The 25,700-nt window shown below is 55.7% G+C and overlaps 1 protein-coding gene across 1 annotated transcript; it reads left to right on the top strand.

Moving 5' to 3' along the window:
- Positions 1-2,385: 2,385 nt before the first annotated feature.
- Positions 2,386-24,287, top strand: NPTXR (neuronal pentraxin receptor). The gene is made up of 5 exons (XM_089921334.1): positions 2,386-3,193; positions 15,605-15,830; positions 16,662-16,909; positions 19,518-19,697; positions 20,010-24,287. Exons 1-5 carry the CDS (start codon positions 2,612-2,614, stop codon positions 20,238-20,240), a joined length of 1,467 nt encoding a protein of 488 aa, XP_089777460.1. The 5' UTR covers positions 2,386-2,611; the 3' UTR covers positions 20,241-24,287.
- Positions 24,288-25,700: the final 1,413 nt, after the last annotated feature.

Here is a 25,700-nt window from a genome sequence, read left to right as displayed (position 1 = left end):
AACTATCAAAGACCTGAGACTTTACCCTCTTTGGAAACTAGGTCATGCAACCGGTAACAGCTAGAGGCAGGGTTTGAACTAGGCCTTCTGGCTCCAGAATCCATGCCCTTGACCACTAGGTACTACTGCCTCTTAAGGAATTTGGACTTTATTCCACAGAGGGATGGGGATGGGGAGCCACTAATAGGTTTGTAAGCAGGAGCGTGACGTGTTCATATCATAGATTTAAAAAGTCATTCTAGGGACTTCCCTGGTGGTCCAGTGGGTAAGACTCCGTGCTCCCAATGCAGGGGGCCCGGGTTCGATCCCTGGTCGGGGAACTAGATCCTGCATGTATGCCACAACTAAAGATCCCACATGCCGCAACTAAAGATCCTGCATGCTGCAACTAAGACCCAGCGCAGCCAAAAAAAAAAAAAAATTCAACTCCAGCCTCTGGACCCACTTATCCAACTGCTGTCCATCTCTCATGGAGCAGCTCACGTAAAGGTGGCACCATTTGGTACCCAAGCCACAGAGGCTTTGCTGCTCTTGGCAGCAGCCCCCTGTCCTGGCCTCCTCTGTCCTTCCAGGATGTAATGTGTGTGCTTCTGTCTTCACAGAACACACGTAGATGCACCAGGAGTCCCGATGCCTCACGCACCTGAAGGACCTCACCGCCCCCCCTGCTGCCTGCCTTCACCTTCAGAGATCCTGGCCCACCTCTCCATCGGGGAGGCGCTTCCTCCGAGCTGTGCTGCTTGGCAGGTTTCCAGGTCACTGCTCCAATGAGTATTCACTCACGTGCACGCACATACAGCTCTGGGGGTTCATCGTGTACAGAGCTGTCATTTGATTTGCTCCTACTTTACAACTCGGGTAACCTTTGACTCCCAGAGATCGGGTAAGCAGGGCAGGCATTATCCTGAGGCTGGGGGTGGGGTGGGGTGTGTGGAACATGTGCCCAGGGACCACTGGGCAGGATCCCCATAGCCAAACAGGGTCTCCCAGGGCTGTTGCCTCCTGAGGAATGTTCTGGTCTCTCCCCGCCACTCTGCAGAGACCACACGGCAGCCATGGTGGTCCAGAGCCCCAGGGTGAGCCTTCCCTTCAAGTCAAGAATGCAGGCTTGGAAGGTTGACAGGCCTGGGTGTGGCCTCGGCCAGTGCTCGCGCTCGAGCCATAGCCCCTCTCCTCTATCCCAGCCTTGCGAACACCCTTCCAGCTCTGGGAACCCATGCTGGTCAGGAGATACCTTGTGGAAAATTGGAGATGGAGCTGGACTGTGAAGGATGGTAGAATTTTTTAAAACATTTTTAATTTTTAATTTGCAACAAAATATATATAGACTTTTTTGACAGGAGAAAGTAAAAGCCTCCTGCATCACCCCCGCACCAGAGCCCTCTCCCACGCCTGCTTGTTCCTGCCAGTGCCTGATCCACATGCCCACCAGGGTCTTGCCATGCTAATGTAGTCTGCAGTGGGGAGAGAGGTCTTCTCTGGGACCCTCGATGTTCTGTGCTCCCAAAGATTCTGCTGCCCTCTGAAATCACAGGAAGATTTTTCTTTTCTTTCTTTTTTTTTTTTTTTTTTGCGGTACGCGGGCCTCTCACTGTTGTGGCCTCTCCCGGTGCAGAGCACAGGCTCTGGACGCGCAGGCTCAGCGGCCATGGCTCACGGGCCCAGCCGCTCCGCGGCACGTGGGATCTTCCCGGACCGGGGCACGAACCCGTGTACCCTGCATCGCCAGGCAGACTCTCAACCACTGCGCCACCAGGGAAGCCCTTTTCTTTTTTTTTTTGAAGGGGAGTGACCTCTGCTGCTTCAGGGAGCTGGGGGTGGGAAATGACAGGCAGGTGGCCATAGTATAACGAGAGGTTGGATCAAAATCTCCAGTCCCCTGCCCCCAGCACTGGCCTCTTTCCTTGTTCTCCCCACGCCCACCCCAGCTCCATTCCATAGTCTGGGTCCAGTCAGATGCTCCTGAGCTCAAATGCTGCTCCAGCGCATACTAGCCGCGTGATCTTGGACAGCGACCTGACCCCTGTGGGCCTCAGTTTCCTCATTTGTACCGTGAGTGTGTCCACGGTGAGGCTTAATTGTAAGCAAGCTCCTGGCTCCCTCAGCACAGAGCCCGACGCGGAGAAAAGCTCCCTGCAAGGTAGCAGGCGGCATCATGGGTTCCGGGAGGGGGCCAGAGCACAGGTGGGGTGGGGTGGGGGTCGCCCGGGAGTCCCACCGCCCGGCCACCGGGTCGCCGCCCTCTGCGCGGTGACGGCAGCGGATAAGGCTCTCGCCGCATCCCGGGCAGCGCCCTCACTCGGCGCCCGGCACGGAACTGGTGCGGGGCTGGGCCGGCCCGGAGGAGCCGGAGGGGCGGGGCCGCCGCGCCAGCTCCCCTCCCCGCCACCCGTCGCCTTCTCCTCCTCGCGCTTCCCGGGCTCAGAGCGGCGGCAGCAGCGGCCGCGGCAACAGCTTTGCCTCCGGCTCCTCCCGCTCCCGCTCCGGCCCCGCTCGGCCCCACTCGCCCGGGCCCCGCGCCCCGACCCCGCCGCCGCGCCTGCCGGGGGCCTCGGGTGCCCCCGCCGCCCGCCTCACGCTGAAGTTCCTGGCCGTGCTGCTGGCCGCGGGCATGCTGGCGTTCCTCGGTGCCGTCATCTGCATCATCGCCAGCGTGCCCCTGGCGGCCAGCCCGGCGCGGGCGCTGCCCGGTGGCGCCGACAACGCCTCGGCCGCCTCGGGCGCCGCCGCGTCCCAGGGTCCGCAGCGCAGCCTTAGCGCGCTGCACGGCGCGGGCGGCTCGGCCGGGCCCCCAGCGCTGCCCGGGGCTCCGGCGGCCAGCGCGCACCCGCTGCCGCCCGTGCCCCTCTTCAGCCGCTTCCTGTGCACGCCTCTGGCGGCTGCCTGCCCGTCGGGGGCCGAGCAGGGGGACGCGGCGCCGAGCGAGCGCGAGGAGCTGCTGCTGCTGCAGAGCACGGCCGAGCAGCTACGCCAGACGGCGCTGCAGCAGGAAGCGCGCATCCGCGCCGACCAGGACACCATCCGCGAGCTCACCGGCAAGCTGGGCCGCTGCGAGAGCGGCCTGCCGCGCGGCCTCCAGGACGCCGGTCCCCGGCGCGACACCATGGCCGACGGGCCCTGGGACTCGCCCGCGCTCATCCTCGAGCTGGAGGACGCCGTGCGCGCCCTCCGGGACCGCATCGACCGCATCGAGGTGAGCGCCGCGCCGCGCGCCGTCGGGACCTGGCCGGGGCGTGGGAGGGGCCGCTCGAGGGAGTCGAGAGCGTCCCGGGGTCCCGCCGCCACCGCCGGCTGAGGGACCCTGGGGAGCCCCCGCGAGTCTCGGAGCCTCGTGTTTCCGTCTGTGCAAAGGGGATGGTTGGTCCTGCCTCCCAGCGGTAGAAGGGAGGAGTCCGGTAGCGCACACAGGCCGGAGACTGACACTGTGACTAAGGCACAGGAGGCACACGGGAAAGGCTCGCTCCAGATCCTTTTTCCTCTGTAAGCCTCAGTTTCTGAGTCTGTAAAATGGGTATAACGGTGTCCACCTGTAGTGTGGATTGATGACAATGTAGGTACGTGAAAATGCTACGCACGAACTAGGACCTCGTTAAATGTCCGTTTTATTTCCTTCTTTCAGACACCCCCAAAGCAGCACCAGCCACACACTCAGTCCCTATGGTCAGAAGATGGGAACGCTGTCCAAGGGACTTGGGGTCCTCCTCTCCTGCGGAAGAGCAGGGAACAGTGTCTCATAAGCCAAACGTGGGTGACCCTCACCGCCTCCACCCCTAAGCCCCCTACCTGGGCTCGGACCACGGGCTTGATAGCAGGAGCTCAGATGGTGGTAGCCCAGACAAAATGCCTGGAAGCCGGCAGCTGTAGGGTGGGGGCTGAGTGGAGAATAGGGTCCCACCTGGGTCTCTCCCCCTACACTCACCTTTTTCAGATGTTCCTGGCCCAGGCTCAGGATCAGACACAAGGGGTCCAACAGGGGGAATCCGCTCTTGGCTGTCCTGTGATCCTGGGCCAGCCATTTCTCCTTTGAAGCTGCCAGACCCCTACCTCCCTGTGAGAACTTATGTGGGGCCACCTGGAGGGGAAGCTGGACACACTAGGTAGGACAGACATCTGGAGACACTGACCACCCCCAGCTATCCATGACTTCAGACTGCAGGGAAGGGGGTTAGCAACAAAACTGGATCCGTGGAAGGAGGGGGGAGAAAGAGGCCACAGCACCAGCTGCCCCCTTTATTACCTCCTTCGAAACTGAGTGCAGCTGTCAAAGGGAAGAGAATGGCTGGAAGGAAGGAAAGACAGGGACTTCTCCCTCTCCATGGTTTTCTCAGTTGCATCCCTGGCCGAGCAGCACAGGAGATGCTGCTGGTATGGAAGGTTGGCCATGCCCATGGCCCAGTGGCCCTCCAGAAAGTCCGTGTTGGTGTCAGCACCCACCCTGCAGGGTGTCAGAGCACAGCCAGGCAGCTATCACAGCCAACCCCAAACCTGGGGCTTAGAGACCTCCTAAGGTGAGTGACAGAGACAGGAGGAAAGCCCAGAGTCTTACCTGCTGGCAGCATCCCTTTTCCCACTCCAGCTCTGGGGATTTCTAGGATGAGAGCTGAGAGCAGGAAAATAATCAGGGAAACACGGAAAGTCAACAGTGAAGGGAAGTCTCAGTTTCCTCACCTGTAAAATGGGGACAGTATTAGCACCTACCTCATTGGAGTGTTAGGAGGATTAAGTGAGTTAATCTTTTTGGATTGCTATTTTTAACATTAAGCTCTAATATTACCAATTTTTTAAATAGCCAAAATTTAAAATGGGAACAAATCCTCCTTTTAGAAATAGATTTTATTAATTAAAAAAAAAAAAAGATCTGGTCTTCAATAAACTTCCCCTTGCCTGCCCTAGTCCCTGCCCCCACACCCAGATGGCACCCGTGGTTCCTCCCACGTCTGGGGCTGGCAGGGCTGGGCTTGCCCTGGACCTGCACCTGTGCATTTGGCAGGGTGGGCTCCCTTCCGGTTAGCCCGCTGAGGTTGGGGGTATCCTGGTGGCTGGGATTTGGCACCAGGTCAGCCTCCTAGGTGGGGGAGTCCTGCTTCCCTATACACACTCCTGCTTTCTGAGTGCAGTGGACGTGGAGGGGCTGCCTGTCCTTCTGAGCCTGGCAGCCACCAGAGCCAGTCTCTTTGGGGTGTTTGGCAGGGGTCAGGATCTGGAGCCCAACAGACTCGGGGTCAGACTACTGGTCTCAGCTGGACCCCATGCACCTTTTAGCCACTGACTAGTTTTTCCCTTGCCTTCTCATCCAGAAGCCTCAGAAGGATGCCCCCAGGTTTTCAGGGTGTACTTTCTCACCACTAGTCTCTCTCCCACTTTGGTACACTGAAAGTGCTCGTGGTGACGTCACCAGAGTTGATAAATTGAATGGGAATATTTCAGTCCTTATCTTGCTGGACCCCTCTCCAACATCTGACCCCGTTGATCATCCCCGCCGACAAATCTCCATGCGGTTGGCTTCTAGGTACCTGTCACCTGCCCCTCCACCCTCTCTGCTTCTCTGTCCCCTCTTGGGTCCTCCTCCTGTAACATGTGCGCCCCACCTGGCCTTCCTCTCACTTTCCCTGGGTGAACTCAGCCACACGCTGAGGCTTTCCAACACCATTCCACCGTGATGCCCCAAACCAACTTCGTCTCCAGCCCAGGTTTCTCTCCAAGCTTCAGACCAATAGGTCCAGCTGCTTCCTGAGCACCTCCCTCTGGATGTCCCACCAACCCCCTACCTTCATCATGTCCCAGCCTGAACTCAGGTGCGCTCTGAGAAGCCCTGCTTGACTCCTCCCCTCCCCTCCCCCTTTCAGTCGGCCTCATCTCTCCACAGCTCCTCGCAGCAGCCTCCTTGCTGGTCTCCCGCCTGCCCAGACACACCCCTCCATCCCTCCTCCTCCAGGCAGCCCCAGGGATCTTCCTTAAGCCCACCCCGTGGGGCTCCCCTGTGGTGCAAACTCAGCCTGCCCCCAGGCTGCCGTTTTGTATCTGGCCCACCTCCCAGTTTCTTCTTCTTCTGCCTAGATTACCCCCAACATATCCATACTCATCATTTAAGTCTGCTCTGAGTACACCTCCTCCTAGAGGCCTTCCCTGCTCACCCTCTGTCTCCTTCCTAGCCCCACCCCTGCACATCTCAGCACACCCCTGCCCACCTCTCTGTATCACTCCCTTCCCCACCCCACTGGGCTGACTACCAAAGGGGAGGAAAGGTCCCCCTCGCCCACCCTCTCTCCACAGGCCTCAAGTTGGAGTCACATTTGAGGGCTTAGGAGAAATTGTTTGTCTTCTATGTTTTTATCTTTGTTGTTATTTTTGTTGTTAATTGAAAAAATGTCAAAAGATTTCGGGGGGAATTATATTTAATCCCACCATTTTATTCGTTTTTACAGCCCCTCTTTTGGTCCTTTATCCAAGTGTAGACATTGTTCCTGAGTTGCTGGGTTGCTGGTAATTACCATTTTAATGATGGCCGTAATATCCTGGGATCCATCTCAGGCTCCACCATCCATCAGTCCTTTGACTGTCTCCTGTCGCTGGAGATGTAGGTTGTTTCTGATTATTTTTGCTTCTAGATGCTCATTGCAGGATCGATTTCATGCAAATAGTTGTTTGTTTTTTTCTTTTTAAGTCTGTTGAAGTATTTCTTTAGGCTGAATTCCCAGGAGTGGTATTACTGGGTCAGATGCTATTGACTTTTATGGCTGTGGCCAAAAACCACTTTTCCAAAGGACCATTTGTGGAGCAGCCAGCCATGTATGCATGTTACAGTGTTCTGTTTTTGCAGTAATTTATGTGTAAAATGAAATTTCAAGATAGATTTAAGCAGCAATTTTTGGACATAAATCACAGTCTTAATCCTGCCTGGCAAGCTAGTTGCCTCCCCTCATCTTGGGGTGGAAGCCATGAAAAGGAACACCCTGATGATGGTCGCAGAGGCTCCTGGACTTATTAACAATTATAGCTCATGCTTCCTGAGCACTTACCATGTGTCAGGTGCTGTTCGCTATCTCATTTAATCCTGATAAAATCTCCATGAGGAAGGTACTATTCTATCCCCCTTTCACAGATGAAGAAACCAAGGCTCAGAGAGGTTAAGAAACTGGCCCAAGTTCACACAGCATTGGAACCTGGATCTGACCCTGTCAGTGTTTGGCTCCAGAGCCCTTGCTTTTCATCATTAGCTCTAGATCCATCTGGAGGGGTCAGACCTCACCTATCTTCAGGAGAGTGAGAAAGACAGGTGAGGGAAGTGCCTCTTGTTGGATAGTGCCCTGGACCACTTCTGCCTCAGAGCATCTAGAACGACAGTGATGAGGGCCAGTCCTCAAAGGCTTGTCGTGCTGGCTGGCAAGATAATCAGGAGGCTGAAAACAATAAATAATGACAACAAGTGACATTTATTAGGCACTTACTATGTACATGTTAGCTTATTCAGTCTTCAGACCTATGAAGCAGGCTGTATGCATTCCCATCTTTCGGATAAAGAAATGGAGGCTCATAGAGTCTGGAGGAACCAGAGCCAGACAAATCGCCTCCCGCCCTCCCCGCCCCCGCGGCTTCTGTTTCCCCTTCATAAAATGATCAGTGGGCAGATACTCCCTAAGCACCTTGCAGCTCTACATATTCGCTGAAATAGGAAGGCTGGCTGGCATAAAGTTGAGTGCTTCTTGCTTGTGGCCGCAGGCTAATCACTGTCTCTCTCTGGGCCTCATGTTTTTAATCTGTAAAATGGTTAGGAGGGGCTGGGTTTGGTCTGGGCCCTTTGGGCTCTAAATTCTGAGTTCTTGGGCCGATGTTTCCTGATTAGGAGTTGTAGTGGGGAGTATGGAGATTCCGTGTTAATGTGGCCCCCGACTCCCCAGCCACACACTCTCAGGCCGCCAGTTCCTCAGCGGAGTCTGCAGATAAGGTGGCTTATAGAATCTTTTGGTGCCTTTTAAGAAGTCTGTTGGTTGCTTTTGCTTTCCTCTTACATTCCTGCCCACGCTGGAGGCTTCTGCTCTGCAGGGGCTGGTTCCCTTGGCCCTGCCTCTTGGGCCACAAAAGGGGCCAGCAGAATGCAGTGAGAGAGCTTCTGCCCATCGGCCTTTTGTTGGAGGACGTGGAACCTAGTGCCCTCTAGGCCACCTGCAGACCCCGATGGCCCCTCTCCCTGTGGCTGGCCTCCCCCCGTCTCTAGGTGGGGCACCCATACTGAGAAGCCCTTAACCCCTACTCCTGCCAGTGTGGAACCTGCGTTCTAGCAAGAAACCTTGGTTTTAAAAAACCCCAGCTCTGCCACCTGCTCACCGTGACCTCAGAAAACTCCTTCTTCTCTCTGATCCTGTTTCCCCATCTGTCAGATGCAAGCGTGGGCAGGACACCCAGAGAACCCCTCTCTCTGTCATCCTGTACCCTGGAGGCCTCTCATCCCTGGCAGGCCTTCGCCTGGGAAAGGAGACCCTTCCTGCCGTTCCAAGCCTGGCACGAGCCGCTTGGGCGGAAGACAGGGACTTACCTGTGGGCCTTTTTTTTTTTTTTTTAAGGTATATCTTACATTCAATATATGTAAGAGCTCACATATCTTACTTTAAAAAGACACAAATCTTAAGTGTACAGCTCAGTGAAAATTTATGTATGGCTACATCCATGAAAGCACCACCCAGATGAGTCAGGACATTTCTGGTATCCCAGAAGGCTCCTTTGTGACCCCAAAGTCCATACTTCCCCAGAGGTACCACTGTTCCAGTTTCGGTCACTGTAGGTCAGTTTTCTCTGTGTTTGAACGTCACTCAGATCGACTCAGAGAAGCTGCACCCCTTTGTGTCTGGCGTTCTCTTTCAACATTGTCTGACCTTCAGTCGTGGTGTGTGTGTCTGTGGTTTGTTACTTTTCAGTGCTGTGTAGTGTTTCAATGTGTGGAGATACCTTAATTTATTTACCTCTTCTTCTGTGGATGGACATTTGGGTTGTTTCTGGTTTGGGGTTATTACGGATAAAGCTGCCGTGAATGTACTTGTGATATCTCTGGTTGGCTAAAAGTCCTCGTTTCTCCTGGATGTATCCCCAGGAGTGGGATGCTTGGGTCCCGGGAGAGGCATATACTTAGCATTGGGAGTTTCTGCCAAACGCTTTTCCAAAGTGGCCGTGAGCGTTTGCACACCCACCTGCTGTGAAGCTTGTCAACCTTGCTACGGTCGTTTTAAAGACACTCCCCGTCCTGGTGGGTGTGTAGTGAATTCATTGTGGTTTTAATTTGTATTTCTCTGATGACTCATGATGTTGAGCACCTTTTCGCATGTTTTTTGGCCATTTTGTGAAGACCTTGCCTGTGGGAGGTGGACCGAGATCAGTGGCTGGTGTCCCCCCCCCCCGCTCCCGAGTGACAATGCCGTTGAATTTCCCGAGACAGTTGGGCACGTGATCCCTCCTGAACTCGGGACAGAGATCGAGGCAGCCAACCCGAAGCAGAAGCTCTTAGGTGCCCCCCCACACCCCTCGTTTGACTCCAGGGGAAGCTGAGGCTCAGAGAGGCTGAGTGACTTACCCAAGGCCACACATCACGGCAGAACTGAGCCAAGATGACAGCCGGGATTTTCTATGAAAATGGGCTGAGGGTGGGGTCCTCAGCCTCTGCTGCAGATTCTTGGCCAGGGCCCAGAAGGTGTGTGGGCAGGCAGGGCCTGAGAGAGAATTTTGTTGCAGCTTGACGGGGAGTACTTGAAGGGAGAGGAGAAGGGGCCTGGGGTTGGGGTGCCTAGTCACTTGCTCTGGGGCCTCAGAGCCCAGGAGGGTGTATGGGCACACCCTCTGGGAGCCATCTCCGCTTCCTCCGGCCTCCTCCCCTCCCACACACCGACTGCCCTGACCTGGCACCCTTGGTGCACAGAGGTCCATTTGTCTTCTTTCCATTCCAGCTGCAAATTGGCAGTGGGGACCAGGACAAAGATCAGTCCGGCCTCTGCCACCTGCTCTCCTGCCCCTTCCCTGCCAGGGTTAGATGGAGACAGAGCAGCCCGCTGGGACGGCTCCTAGGGAGGAAGGCTGGAGCAGGACAGCCCCTCTGAGAGGCCTTCTCCGACTCACCATGCCCCCGCCGCCCCACAGAGAGCTTCTTGCCGGTGCTGTCCCTGTCACAGCTCCCAGACAGCCTCCCCCCCAGCTGAGAGCACTGCTGTGGCCGGCGCTGGCCTTATTTGCCTAGGGAGCCACAGCACCTTGCAGTTAGTAAGAGGCATCAGGGCTGAGCGCGCCCTCTGTGCCAGCCTGTTCTAAGGGCCTTACAACTTAGTCCCATGAGAACCATGGGACCGTTACTTTCCCCATTTCACAGATGAGGAAACCGAGGCTCAGAGGGGTAAGAACCTTGGTTAAGAACCGAGGCTCGGAGAGGTTAAGAACCTTGAAATCTGGGATTTCAATCCTTGGCAGTCTGGCTCCAGGGCCCACATCCACACAGTTACTACTCACCGTGCTCTCCTGTTCTCTTAGTAATAGCAGGAAATAATAATGGTTATGCCTCTTTATCAGCCATTTTTATATGCCAGGCTTTACATATTTTTTCATTTTGTATATCCTAAGATGTAGATACTATAATTATCCCCATTTTACAGTTGAGGAAACCGAGGGTCAAAGGAGTTGAGCAGCTTGCCCAGGGCCACAGATCCAGTAAGTGGGGAGCCTGAGAATGACACGGGCCTGTCTGACCTGAGAGTCATGCTGGTACCCATGGCATCGTGTTGCCACAGCACATGTTGACAGATGGATGCATGAATGAGTGAATTAATGAGTGAGTGAGGACTCACAGTTCCTCCAGAGACACCCTCTTTCCCTTTCCCTTTGGCGCATCTTAGCTGAGTCGTCAGGGAAGCTGCCATCTGGAGGGTGAGGAGGCATTGGCCAGAGGAGGTGGGATGGGGGTGGGAAGAGTGTTCTTGGCAGAAGGAACAGCATGTGCGGAGGCCCTAGGGTGAGAGGGAGCTGGGGACTTTCAGTCGGAATGAAGTGTAGCCTCTGGGGGTGCATAAGGGCTGAGATTAGAGGGGCGGGGTATTTATTGGTGGGAGAAGGGGGCTCTTGAAGGATTTCAAGCAACCTGCTTGGATTTGCAATTAGGTGCCTGCCTCTGACCGCTGTGTGGAGAAGGGCCAGAGTCGAAGCCTCATGATGGTGGCCTGGGCTGGGGTGGGGGACACAGGAGCCAAGTGAGGCTATGGTTAAGATTCAGGGTTAGATTCCACGCTCAGAGACTCTGCTTTCGGATTTTCCCCCGTTTTTTAAAAGAAATTTATTGTGAAGTACCTCAGAGATATACAAAGGTATAGAGACTACCATCCAGGTCCCCACCCAGGCTCAAGACCCAGAAGAGTTGCAAACAGCTGATGCCCCTCAGCGTCTCCCTCAGGTGACAGAGGGTCACCACTGTCCCGAATTTGTATTTATCTCTCCATGCATTCCTTCATGCTTTTATATATACGTGATCTAGTTTTGAATTTTTGCAACTTTGTGTGAATGGCATCTAACTGTTCTTCTGTAACTTGCTTTTTTTCTCAATATAATGATTAAAAAAAAATTTATGGGTGGAGGGGAAGCTCCTTCAAGAGATGTTTCAGTAGTATTAAACATACATGTTTTAGTAGTAATAACCATAATAATAACTGACGCATAGCACTTCATGTGCCAACTCTAAGGGCATTATATCTATTATTTAATTCTCACTACAATGCTATGAGATATTATTTTTGTACCTTTTTTTGCTGATGGGGAAACCGAGGCATGCAAGCTTTACATAACAAGGTCACTGGGCTGGTGGAGCCTGCGTGTGAGCCCGGGCAGACTCACACAGGACTTGGGGGCTGAGCAGATGTGGGAGATAGGAGGCCTGACCCACACCGCTGCCACCGGGCCTGCTCTTTTGCCACCCTGCCCTGCTGCCCCTGGAGCTGGGCCTTGTGCTGTCTGGGCGGGGGTGAGCTGTGCAGAGGGTGGGACCTTGACCCCGAAATCCAGCACCTTCCCTCTGCTCCCTCAAGGAAAGGAGTTGTCCCCACTGGGGACAAGGTGGTAGGGTCTTCCCCACGGCCCCCAGCCTCAGAGCCACCCTGCATAGGCAGGTCCCTCGCATCCAGGCCCCTCTGTGAAGCTGCCCCGGGGCACGGTCTGACACCACCTGCCATATCCTCCCAGCCTTCTCACGGCACTAAAACCTCTTCTGCTGGCCCTTGAGGCAGGCAGTGCAGCCGACACCGTGCCCATTTGGCAGACCAACGAACTGTCAGGGTAGGCGTGAAGAATGGGAACAGGTTCTGGAATCAGAAGGGGCTGGACTGGGGTCCTGGGTCTGCGACTTCGCAGCGGTGTGACCTCAGGCAGATGACTTCACCTCTCTGAGCCTCTGCTCTCTCATCTGTAAAGTGGGCCTCCTTACTTCCCCAGGTTGGCGAGAGGGGTTGTGGAATGTTTGCACAGTGCTTCTGGAGTGCAGGGCCTGGCACGCGGTGCGTGGCAAGGAGGACAGCTGCCTCTGTTGGCCTCTTGTTACTGAGCGCTAATGAGCCCGGCACATTACCTGAGCTGGACCCGAATGCTGGGCTCTGGCTCCAGACCCCACCCTGGACTCCCAGCACGACAGGAGTGGGTTCTGAGCCCCCATCAGGACCCTCGTGGGGTGATGGCATCATCGTCTCCCTATCGTCTTGTGCTGGGGGCCCACTTGGCATCAGGCCGAGCCCACGCGGCACAGCCCGCGCCCGCAGCAGATGGGAAAGTGGGGGGAGTCATGTTCTTCTGATTCAGACGTTGGGGTGGGGAGGGGGCCACACAGGATCCAGTGAGCCCACCTCCTCCCTGGCCTTCCTGCAGAGCTGGCGGCTCTGACAAAAGAACAGCTTGTGTGCCCACCTCCCTCGGCCTGCGCAGTGTCTCCTCGCAACAGCATTTGTGTAAATAGCACTTGACGTCCTGTTCCTTCCTGGCAGGTCTTTCTCGCTCCAAGGGAGGAAGACGCTTTGCTAGAGAGAGAAGGCTTTGGCTCAAGAAGGGTCAGCTTTGCCCAGCCCCATCACTGTAGAAAATTCAAAAGGACTTCTGCCTTGGTTTCCCCATCTGTGAAATGGGGACACTAAGAGTACCAACCAAAACAAATGGCTGTGAGGATTCACGAGTAAATACATGGAACGTGCCGAGGGCGGGCCTGGTACACTGTTCTTCAGAGGTGTGCCCCTCATGCCCAGCTAGGCCCAGTGGAAGGAGGGAAAGTGAGGCTGGAATGGTGCTGGGGCCGAGGAGACCCAGTCCCGGCCCTCCCAGTGCTGATGTGGAAGGCAATCCATGAGCTAATTGCCTCAGCCCAAGGTTTCCCGAAAGTCCAGTCGCCTCAGATGCAGTGGGTGGCTGGCCCTATCGCTCCATAAGCTGTCTGTGGTCAAGGGAAGATTCTGGAGGTAGTGAGCTCCCCATCAGCTGATGTATACAAGCCTCACAGTGTGCATTCTGCTTTTACAGTCCACGAGGACCTGTTACTTCCACTGTTCCATCCTTACATCTGTCCTGTGGATGGACAGAGTGGGGCCCGTTGTCCCTGTTTTACAGAAGGGGAGACTGAGGCTTTGTGTTTAGTCAGCCCCAGAGTCAGGATTCATACAAGGAGCCCCCCGGGAGAGTGGAAAGTGAAGATTAGTGTAACATGGGTGGGGCCGGGTGTACCGAGCAGCTTATCCATCCGTGCCCCGCCCCCCTCACCTGGCCTCCCCACCTGGTGGGCCAGAGCAGGCGTCTTAATGGGAGGGTGGCTGTGTCCTCTCTCATGGGACACTGTGAGGGATAAAGTGGCCCATGCCGGGCCAGGCTTGGGCTCCCCTGATCACAGCCCCGCGAGCCAAACACTCCAAGTCCCCACTTTATAGAGAAGGACAAATGACACCAGAGAGGTTAGCCCACCTGCCGCCGCTCTTGGGGTGGAATGGAGGAACCAAGTGTCAGTGCCTCCAACTCCTCAGCGCAAGGTCACATCACTGTCTGTGGTGGCCGCTCCCTTCTCTCAGGCGCTGAGTGTGGCAGTGCCACTCTGCCTGCGCTGCCCTCCCCACCCCCAGCACTTTGAAGCAGGGGGCACATTTATCCCCTCATCACATAGAGCTCAGAGAGGCTAAGGGAACTGCCCAATGTCACACGGCAAATGACCAACAAGGCCAGGATTGGGCCAGTGAAGCTGGGAGGGGTCTTCTGCACTTGCCCTGAGCTGTGGGGCCATCCCTGCAGGCACGTGGCACTCAGGGAATGCTAGGCTGTGCTCTTGGTTTTCTGTTTGGCCCTCGGCTGTCTCTTCAGCACCTGGTGCAGTGCCGAGCCCATAACAGGTGCTCACTGAATATTTGCTCGGTGAAGGAGTCATGAGAATTCAGTGAGCTCAGGTCTGGGGCTAAGCCTGTGGTCAGGGCCCAGGGCAGGTGGAGTGGGAACCACCAGGGCCCCTGGGCAGTAAGGAATCATTGGGCTGTCAGTAGGGAGCGTGGAGGAGGAGAAAAGGGAGATAGGGGACAGGGATGGTCTAATTTGGCTCCTAGAAGCTCACTGAATTATTAATTTCCTACCCACGTTCCTGTGATGTGTCTGCCAGAGGCTGCCTCCCCCACCGGAGTCAAGACTCATGGCCTCACCTGCTTTCCTCCACCCCAGAAGGGGCTTCCTCCAGCAGGGGAGGGGAAAGGAGAGGTGCCCCGGCTTCTGCCCCAGTTCTTCCCGCTGGGGTCTTAAGACAGGAAAAAGGGGGACTCTAAACACTTTGTCCTCATCCTAGGCAGGATGGGGGTGTCAGAGACCACCCTGGAACACGCTGCCTTAGACAGTAAGTGCAGTAAATAGGCTCTGTTCATGGGCATTCACCACATATAGTCATCCCCACAACCCTTCTGAATAGGTACCGTGGTCCCGTGTTGCATGAGAGGAACCAGGGGTTCAGAGAGACGGAGGCAGTTGCCCCAGGCCACACAGCAGGTTGGTTCTCAAGCTGGATTTTAACCCTGGGCTGTATGCCTCCAGAGTCTGTGATCTTAACCACATGCTAACCTGAAGTGGCCGCAGCGCTGGAGCAGTATTCCAGAAGCCCCTGATTTGTGGCCCCCCGGGTCTGCCCAGTGTTCTCACAGAGCCTTGCACCCCCTTAGAGAAGCTTGACATGTGACTAAGTGAAGACAAAGACATTCCACCCCTTCAGGGCCCATCAGGATATAGCCTGCCCACGATGAAGGACTCAGTAGTGGCTCTCAACCCCAACTGCACGTTCGACCCCCCAGGGGACTATTACAGCTCTCTACTGCCAGCTCCCCACCCCACCATATGCTGAGCCATCCTGAGGGCAGAAGCCAGCCTGCTTTCAGCTCCCCGTCACGCGTCAGCACTGGAAGCAGCCTGCTAGACACCAGTACACGTTTGTTGCCTGGAGCTGGTATTGCCATCCCATTTTACATATGGGGAAGCTGAGGCTCACCTGGGGTCACTCAGCAGGGGTGGTGGGCATCTCTGGGCCCTTTGTCTCTTTCCTTCCTCCCTCCAAGTGACCTCGTGGTCCCTTTCTGTGCCCCGTGAGCAGCAGGAGCTTCCAGCCCGGGTGAACTTCTCAGCGGCCCCAGCCCCTGCGCCCGTGGTGCCCACCGCCCTGCACTCCGAGATGGACGAGCTGGAGGGGCAGCTGCTGGCCAAGGTGCTGGCGCTGGAGAAGGAGCGCGTGGCCCTCGGTCACAGCAGCCAGCAGCAGCGGCAGGAGGTGGCGAAGGAGCTGGACGCCCTGCAGGACCGTGTAGCGGAACTGGAGCGCGGTGGGTCCTGAGCCCCACAGAGGGCGTGGCAGGCGAGGCCTTGGTCCTCAGATGGGTCCTCAGGGTGGCAGATTCACTCAGAAAGCATTTTCATGCTCTCCAGAGGCTAAAGCTAGATGGGATGGTGGGGAAGAGGCTGTGAAACACAAGAAAGAGAGAATAATTGGGAGAGGGCGTTATCATTATTGTTAACAGGTAGCATTTTCTGGCCCTTATTGTATTCTGGGAGTGGGCTAAGTACTTGATTCATCGGCTGGTTTAATCTTCACAGACCATACAGGGGTGGTAGTGTTATTATCCCTATTTCACAACTGAGGAATATAAGGCTCAGAGAGGTCAAGTGACTTGCCCAAGGTCACACAGCCAGTAAGTAGCGGATCTAGACCTTAAACCAGGTCTGACTCCAAAGTCCATGCATTTAACCACCACCACAATAGCACCTTCAATGTCAGAATTTTGTCATTTGTTTAACACCTGGGGCTGGCACCGCCGGGGGGGTCAGAAAAACATGACATATTGGACAGTGTACAGGTGTGAGCATCAGGGGACCTAGCTCCTCATTCCACGGCTGTCACTGGCTTGCTCTGTCGCCTTGGAAGCTCACCTCCTCTCCCCAGGCCTCATTTTCCTCATCTGAAAGATGTGGATTTAGGACTCATGAGCTCTCAGGGACCTTTCATCTTTTAAACTTTGTGAGGAGCACCCTTAAGAGGCTTATAGATGAGTTGGGGCTACCAGGGGACTAGTAACCTTCATTCTGGAGTATGCCCTGCCCACCCCCCATCAGTGTCCGCTGACCCCCCCCTGTGTCCACCTTGCTCACCCCCTCAGGGTCCTCAGCCTACAGTCCCCCAGACGCCTTCAAGCTCAGCATCCCCATCCGCAACAACTACATGTACGCCCGCGTGCGGAAGGCGCTGCCCGAGCTCTACGCCTTCAGCGTCTGCATGTGGTTGCGGTCCAGGTCGGGTGGCACTGGCCAGGGCACCCCCTTCTCCTACTCGGTGCCTGGGCAGGCCAACGAGATTGTGCTGCTGGAGGCGGGCCATGACCCCATGGAGCTGCTGATCAATGACAAGGTGAGCGGGCGGGGGGGGGGGGGGGGGAGGGCGAGTGGGGGGGGCGGGGGGCGAGTGGGGGGGGGGGTCGGGGCGGGGGGGGCTTTCAGGAGCACCTGTACAGTGCTGGGCCCCAAACAGCTGGGCCCTTTCAGTTCTCCTGCTCAGCAGAATCAGCACACATGAAATGCCTGGTGTGTGCCAGGCTGGGTTTTGGGATTTCAAGACAAGCCAGACCTGGGGCTGCGAAGAGGAGCTCATGTCCAAGAGAGGCTGTCAGCGGTGGTGCGCCATTTACAGAGGGGCATGTGAGGCTCACAGAGATTCAGAGGCTTCCCCAGCGATGCAGCTATGGGAGCAGGGCTGCAAGTATCTGCCCCCAGGGCCCTGCTCATTCTTCTGGACAAAGGACCTCTCTGGGGAGGGAGGGAGGAAGGGCAGGAGGGAGTGCTAGTGGATTGCTCGCCCCCCTCCCCCCTGCAACCAGCCCCATGCGCCTCCCCTACAAGGTGAGTAGGATACTGCCATGGCCAGGCTCTGGGCTGCATGCTGGATGTGAGGCCTCGTTCTGCCACTTACCCACTTCGTGACCTTAGACTAGTCACTTACCCTCTCCATGCCTCACTTTCCTCATCTGTAAAGCAAGAATAACACTCTCTACCTCACAGGGCTGTGGGGAGAAATAAATGGCTTAAATACATGTAAAGGGCTTTGAGCAGAGCCTAGCATTTAACAAACTTCGATAAATGTGCCCTGTGCTAGTAAATACTTTACCCATATTATCACCCTTGACGCAACTGCACCAGGAGGTAGACACCCTATTATCCCCATTTTGCAGATGGAAAAGCTGAGGCTCAGTGAGGGCAAATAATGTACCCTGGCCACATAGCTGGTGAAGGGGTGATGATGTGAATTGGGGTCTTGGGCTCCAGAAACCACCTCTTAATCCCTCCACTGTTCTGCCCTTGGGTCACCCATCTGCCCCATGCCCAGGACTCCCATCCCCTCACCCCTCCCCCAGCCTGGCTTCAGGGCAGGATAAGGTAGGGGGACTGGGGGGAGTGATGTGGCAGGAGCATGGTGATCAAGGGGGAAGGAAGGGGAGCATCTTATCACCCCATTACCCCAAAATATCTTCCCCGGCCTGCCACATTGCTTTGGGTCTTGCAGGCATGGTGGTCTTTTGAGACTCCCTGAAAATGTGGGCAACATATATTGCACCCACTTGTGACCAGGCCACGGCCACAGAGAGCTGCTAGGAGTGGCTGACACCCAGCAGAACCCTGCTTAGCAGGAGGTGCCTTTCATGGGTGTCCTGGAGGAGGCGGAGGGAGATGGGCCCAGGGGACAGTGAATTTCCCTTGTAGCCCAGTAGGTCCTAAGACCACCAGGGTAGCTGGATGACATCTAGATCCTGCCTCCTGGTTCCCTTCATACACCCCCTGGCTGCCATTTTTGGCTCTGCCCACGGTTAGCACTCAGTTCTAGTGAAAGGAATTCAGCACCCTGGACAGGGCCCAGTTCCCTGAACTTCTGGGGCCTTTTGAGCACCAACCTCACAAGCTGCTCACAGTACTCATTTTATTCCAGCCTCTAAGCCGTTGCCTCTGCTGTGCCCCCCGCCACTTGCTTTGCCTTGCAGCGGAGTTGCCAGAGTCCATTGTACTTCCAGATGTGTTTAAATTTCACATCTTCTGTTCCCACACCCCTCTCTCCCTCTGGGCCTTCACAGCCTCTGTACCTCCCAGATGGCCCCTATGTTACTCTGTCTTGTAATATTGTCCCTGAAGTCCTTCCCTCCTGTGCAGACTCAGCTTTTTTTATGACCAGGACCAAATCCGTACCCCCAGTGTCCAGAACAAGGCCTGGCACCAAGTAGGCCTCAGAGAATGCTGCAATAAATTGTGATCTCAGAGAATTTGGGAGATGAAAGAGCCCTTTGGGAGCCCCAAATCCAGAGGCAGCAAGTACCTTTCATATCACAGGCCAACTCTAATCAATCATCAGTGGCTTCTGAGAACGCTGTGATGAGGAAGGTTCCTAGGGTGAGTCTAGGCTCATGATTGATTAGCCATGTCTGCCTTGGGTGGAGGAGGAGGCAGAGGTGGCTGCATATTTGCTATCCTTTGCCCACATCCCTGACTTTACGGATGAGGAGATTAAAGCCCAGGGAGGAAAGGGCAGCCTCCCCAGGATCCCACAGGGGGTTGGTTGGCAGTGCCCGGCCTCTGAGTCTAAGGCTTGTTCTACCACTGCCAGTACTTCTTGAGCCCAGCTGTGTGCCGGGCACTGTGTGTGGTATTCAGGGGAAGGTAGGCTTGTGAGACTCAGCTCCCGCCCTGCATGACCTTGCAGGCCTGTTAGAGAGCGAACAAACCACCTAGAAACAACTGAAACCCAACACTGAGTAGTCCCTTGTGATCTGAGTGAAGCTGCCTGATTATACTGATATCTTGTGGGGAAAGAGGAAAGAGCGGTCAGAAAGACACTGAGCTGGGAGGAAGGGGAGGGTCAAGCCTTGGGTCAGTCCCTGGAAGGAGGGACACCGGTCTCCCCATTCCCCACCCCACTGCTCCAGCCTTGGGCCTTGTGGCACCTCTGACCTGGGGCTGCGGGAACCTCTTTTCAGGTGGCCCAGCTGCCCCTGAGCCTGAAGGACAATGGCTGGCACCACATCTGCCTCTCCTGGACCACAAGGGACGGCCTGTGGTCTGCCTACCAGGATGGAGAGCTGCAGGGCTCTGGTGAGAACCTAGCCGCCTGGCACCCCATCAAGCCTCATGGGATCCTTATCCTGGGCCAAGAGCAGGTAAGGCTCAGGGTGGGATACAGCTAGATATCCCACCCACTTAGGGCCCCTGAGGAGGAGGGGTAGGCAGAGGGTCCCTGAAAGCACAGCAGTGAGCTCTCAGTCTGGCCCAGCCATTCTGCAGATGGGCAGACTGGGTGAGACCCAGGGAGAGCAGAGACTCGCCCAAGGGGCTAGAACCTTGGGGCGGGGCTAGAACCTGGAGGGGGTGGGACTTCAGCCAGGACAGGGGTTGAGTCTCTGAGTGCCTGCCTGTCTCTCCTGCTCCCTCACTCCATGTCTCTCTTCTTTCTCTCTGCTCTTTTGGTCCAGGATACCCTAGGTGGCCGGTTTGATGCCACCCAGGCCTTCGTGGGTGACATTGCCCAGTTTAACCTCTGGGACCACATCCTGACACCTGCCCAGGTCCTAGGCATTGCCAACTGTACGGGGCCGCTGCTGGGCAACGTCATCCCCTGGGAAGACAAGCTGGTGGAGGCCTTTGGGGGTGCAACGAAGGCCGCCTTCGATGTCTGCAAGGGATGGGCCAGGGCCAAGGCATGAGGGGCCACCTCGTCCAGGGCCCCTCCCTTGCCTGCCAATTCGGGGGCCTTCCGGAGCGGGGTCACATTGCTTCCTCAGCCTACCCACATACTGGCCTCCTCTCTTGCCCCATTCCTGGCCACGCCTCCCGTTTCCGCCGCCTCTACCCACACCTCCAGAACGCCCTGCCCTTGATGGCTTTCCCTTCATCCCACTCGGATGAGAGCAAGCAGCTCAAATCAACAGGTCAACCCTGGGGGGAGTCCAGGGCCTGGCAGTGGGTGCGTAGCAGTGCCCACGGCTCTTCCCTCCCAACGGCTGCTGGCATTAGAGTGGAGCCGCCTCTCACCTCCCACTCCACCCTGTCCGTCAAGCACAACTGATTCCACTGATCTCACAGCTCCTCCCATGAGGTCGTGTGTGGGGGACGGGCCCCCTGTCTCAGCGGCAGGGCTGGTTATCTGCCCTCTTGTCCTCCATGCAACAGGCCTGTCCCCTTCCCTTCAGGGCCATAACAGGCTGGAGAGCTGTCCCCCAGCTGAGAGGGAATGACAGAACCATGGGCAACTCAGATTCAGCCCTCCTTTATCTTTCTACCAGCTGCCTGTCAAGGGCAGTGGGATCCTGATGGAGCCTCTCCCCCCACCCCACCCCGACCCACACCCCTCTCTTCCTCCTTTTTCCTTGTTTCTTCATGTGCAGTGGTTTGAATGTGGGTTCCATGCCTGGCCCAGCCCCACCTCAATTTCCAGGACACCCCCTTCCCAGCTCCAGCCTGGAGGGTTAGGGACCAAGACTCTGGGAGGCCAAAGGGCCATAGTCACCCCTTGCGCCCATCCACAGCTGTGCCCACTCGCATGGTCACCTCTCCCCTTCTGCAGCCAGGACAGGGCCTGGGCCACTTCAGCCTGGGCTGGGGACAGCATGGGACAGAGGCACATGCCCCAGGGGACCCACAATACCTACCCGCTCTGCATGGCCCTGCAGCCTTTGGGGGATGGAAAGAAGGAGCCGAGAGGGTAGGGAGAAGCGTGGCGTAGTGTGTAGAGCACTGCGTAGGGAGGAGGAGCCCTTGGTTCCCGGTCAGCCGTGCCGCTGACCTGCTGTGTGGTCGTCTGTAAGTCCCTGCCCTCTCCGGGCTGACCTTCCTCATTTATGAACTGAGGCCCTTGCTTCCGTCGTTTCTGAGAGCTCTCCAGATCAAAAGTGAGACGGTCTGTGATTTCAGGTGGATAGGGTGGGACAAGCCTGAGAACCTGCCTAAGGACTGAGGGGCACAGCAGGGGCAGGTCCTGGGACTGGGCAGCCGATGGGATCTGGCTAGGCTGGGTCAGGGTCAGAAGCTGGTTCCAGAGAGTCAGGGGCAAGGGCAAGGGTCAAAGCAGACCAACCTCACACACAGATTGTAAAGATCAGCTCTTCTGGTTTCACCCAGCCTGGCACCCTTGCCTATCTGAGGGTCTCAAAGGGCTGGTGGCTTCCTGGTTCCTACCCTTAAGTCCCCACCAGCTCCCCCAAGAGAGTAGGAGAATATCAGAGCTGAGAAAAGCCACCCAGTCTGACCTCTTGCTTGTACAGATGGGGAAGAGCTCAGAGAGGGCAAGTGACTTGCACAGGATCACACAGCACGATGGAGCAGAGCCAGGACTAGAACCCAGTGCTCTTTCCCCCACACCCTATTTCCTGCCCATGAGAGTCTTTTGAGTCCAGCCTATACCTGAGAGAATGGATATTTGAGAGGTCAGAATGCTTTCCAGCATGCCCACTGGCCCACCTTCCTTTATGAAACATACAAACATCTTGGCATTCCCACGCCCCACTCCCAGAAGGTAGGGGAGGAGAGGTGTGATCCCCAGACACTCTGGCAGGAATGGAGACCTGAGAACACAGGTGTCCCTCCCCTTACCAGTCACCTGCCAGGTGTCTGGGCAGCTGTTGGCTACCTGAGTCAGATGGGCACTGGTGGCTTTTTGCCCCCCTTTTGGGTCCCTGTCTCCACTCCCCACGTCCACTTAGCCTGAGGCACTAGGCAAGAACTGCAGACTGTGGGTCCCAGGGCCATGGAGGCTTTTCCAAAACTTGTCGCTTCCAGCCCCCAGATCCTCGTTTCCATTTCAAGAGCACAGAAAGACCTTTCAGCCCCTCCAGCCCGACTCCGCCTAGAAGGAGTGATGGTGCACTTCAGCCAGAACCTGCCGAGGTCTGGGTTGTCCCGGTAACAGCCAATGACATCAGCCCCAGTGCGGGGGTCAAGCGTCTCATAATGACATACGCTGTTGCTGGGGTGACGGCAGAATTCGGAACTTAGATTTCGGGGACACTGGGTTTTATTGGGTTTCTGTTATTGTTTTTAAGGGAACAGCTTTTGTGGAGGCCTTGGGGCAAAGAAAGGGTCTTGAGAAGGAGGTGAAAGAACTTGTTTGATCACTTGAGCCCACCCAGAGGCATCATCCCAAATCCTTTATGCTTTCTCATGGTGATCATGAGACGTGTGACCTGTGCTGAGTCACCCTGGTCATCCCTCCAGAGGGAACAGGAACAAACTGGAGACACTTGTAGGCTCTGAGTCTGGGCCATTGGTGAGTGGCCTGGATCCCCGTTTCCATTCCAGAAAGATGAACGCCCCAAAGTCCCCACCCCTCCTTCATCTACTATTCATCCTTCTTACCTTTGCTGAATGCCTGCTGTTTGGACTCCAGATTTGACCTTCAGCTGCTCCCAGGCACAGCCAAAGAGACGGGGAAGAGAAATGGTGCTCAGTTGCATCCTCAAGCTACTCCTGGCTGAAAACGAGGCTGGAGCCGTGTCTGTTAGGCCCTTTTTAAGTGTCAGGCGTCATGCTGAGCACCTCACGGGGATCAACTCATTTATTCTCACAACAGTTCTAAGCTAGGACTGTTCTTAGCCCCATTATACAGGTAGAGAAACTGGGACCCAGTGAGGTTGAGTAACCTGCCCATGTCAATCAGCCAGCAAGTGACGGAGTCCAGAGTTCAAACCAAGGCAGGTGACATCCAGGACCCACCCCTCAGCCTGAGGGGGCGGGCACTACCACCGTCTGTGCAGTGGGATTTGGTCATCCATTGCTCCTGACCCCATTCACCCCACCGAGAGGAACAGAGATGCAGGATGGGCTGACCCCAGGGCCAGGGTCCCCTTGGGTGAGGCCGTGGGAGGGTTCTCAGCCCCTTCAGGGAACATGTCCCTGTGCGGGGTGCCCTTCTCTCACCAGCTGGAGTTTCCAGGAGAGCTGAAAGGGGAGAGGAAGCTGGGCGTCTCCTGAGAATCCCAGGCTGCGAAGGGGAGAAAGTTGCTATTTCTCAGACCCCTGCTTCGGGCCCAGCCCTGTGCCAGGTGCTTCACAGCTCTTATCTGCCAGTTTTCCCACCTTGTGGCACATGGTGCCCCTAATCAACATCCCAAGGGGGCAGATCACCTTGCCACCATTGTGCGTGACCTAGGACCACAGATTTGGGCAAGAAGGGCTCTAAAGCCCTCGTTTTACAGGTGAGGATGCCAGGGCCTAGGGAAGATGAACAGTATTTGGGGACACCCAGCCGGGACACTGGGAGACCTGAACCCAGCTTTCTGACTCTGCATTCAGTGCTCTCTCCATGATGCAGTGGCCCCAGTCCCCATCCCCCCCCCACCGAAATGGGTCCCTCCTTTTCTACATTTCCCAGCACCCTTGCTCTGAGCAAACTGGAGAAGGGACACCTCTCCCAGAGATGGACTCTCTCTCTTCACCCTCTTTGTCGCAGCTGCCTACCACTCTAAACCCCCCCTCCCAGCACCACCCCCGACCCCGCTGGGTGGGGAAGGGGCTCACGTGGTCCCAGGCTGAGCAGTGAGAGAGCATGTCGAGCTGTCAGACACTGTGAAATTAGTGCATCCTACTGGCCACCTGCCTCCCCCTCTCCTTCTCCTGCCTGATTTTGTACATAAAGTGACATGAGATGCAACATGCGTGCGTGCGTGTGCGTGTGTGTATGTGTGTATGATATGTCAAGGTTTTGTTACTTTTTTGTTTCTGTAAATTTGAATGTTCAAAATAAACATGATGTTTACTCTGAGGCTCTTCTTGCAAGGGTGGGGCTACCCTGGGGGTGCCAGAAGGGAATGAAGTGGCTACTACTTGGGGCGGGGCAGTAGGCAAAGCCAGAACAGGTGCCACCTTGGGGCCCCAAAGCCTCACCCAAACCCACCTGTGCCCCCCAACCAGGCTCTGCCAGGTACCAGGTGTAGACACACCACTTTTCCCAGGACTTATGCAGGAAGGATGTAAAGAACACAGGTCCCACATGGAAAGTGCCCTAGTTCTGATAACTGGGCTTTGGCCTCATTCCTAATGCCTCATCCCCACCTCGTGCCCCAGTTATGGGAACCAGGTCCCTGACTTGTTCCCTGAGACCCAATCTGCCTGAGTTACTTGCCTGGACCCCAGAGTGTTGCCTCCCTTGGGGTCCTGGGGAGATGGGGTAGGGGAGAGGGAGGACCCTGTTGTATTTCAACCCATCCCCTCTCCACAGTCTACCTGGACTCCTCTGACTCGTGTGGCCTCTAGACTTACTCTTGGCCACAGGGTCTGCTACCCTCACCCACCCCTCCAGGCACCCACCCCATCCCTGAGAGGTCTTGATCTAGCCCCCAGCCCTCCCTGTGCCCACCATCTTAGGGGCACAGCCTCCACCCTCCTGCTCCAGCAATGTTGTCACTGCTCTTAGTTGGACCTTAGATGGTCCCTGTGAAATGCCAGGGGACCAGTCAGGGGTAACAGGGGGGTCACACCAGCAGAACAGCTTTCTCAGACTTTTTCCAAGTTTCCCAAACTTCCAACAAGAGGAATTCACCCCGTAAGGAGCAGGGGGTATAGCCGGAAGCAGCACTTCAAATAGGAAAACCATATTTCAAGTCTACCGAGTCATCGGTAAAACTCCTGTTCTTTCCACATTCTACTCCAGAAAGAATCCAGATTTGTTTTAAAATACTGCTTTTAATTACTTACCACTGAGCAAAATGAAGCTGCAGGCAGGTATGCCTTGTTTATCCTCTCTTGCACTGATTTACTTACAATCACCCTCTCTCCCTCTGTCCCACTCAGCTGGCACTGTCCAACCTTGGTTAAATCCCGCTGTCTACCTGCTCGTGCCAGCACCTGCACAGCTGAACGCTGATGTGGAAAAGCACAGGACTCCGAGGGGTGTTGACTCTCATTTTAAATTCATGGGCAGAGATCTCCAAGGGGCGTTTCTTCCTTTCCAGCAAGTAAAGTCTCTCTGGAGGAAAATAACATCACCCAAACTCACATATTTTGTTACACAAGGTTTGGCATTCAATAAGAAATTATCAGACATATCTGGAGACAAAACTGAATGACTGAAAATCAAGAGAAAAAAAATTTTAAGGGCCAATAGACCTACACGTGTAAAATTGCATGGAAGTAAATAAACACACACATATGCACAGGCACACATGCACACA

The sequence above is a fragment of the Delphinapterus leucas genome, chromosome 11, assembly GCF_059928025.1.
Source record: "Delphinapterus leucas isolate spDelLeu-1000000601 "Yukka" chromosome 11, BTC_Dleu_Yukka2, whole genome shotgun sequence".
Taxonomy (NCBI): Eukaryota; Metazoa; Chordata; class Mammalia; order Artiodactyla; family Monodontidae; genus Delphinapterus; species Delphinapterus leucas.
Note: the sequence above shows the minus strand (reverse complement) of the source record. Positions and strands in the feature narration are given on the sequence as shown.

Excerpts from the sequence above, each read along its gene's own strand:
- NPTXR (XM_089921334.1), top strand. The coding sequence starts at position 2,612 with ATGCTGGCGTTCCTCGGTGCCGTCATCTGCATCATCGCCAGCGTGCCC. Across the intron at positions 3,194-15,604 it reads ACCGCATCGACCGCATCGAG|CAGGAGCTTCCAGCCCGGGT; the intron begins GTGAGCGCCGCG and ends CCCCGTGAGCAG. Across the intron at positions 16,910-19,517 it reads AGCTGCTGATCAATGACAAG|GTGGCCCAGCTGCCCCTGAG; the intron begins GTGAGCGGGCGG and ends ACCTCTTTTCAG.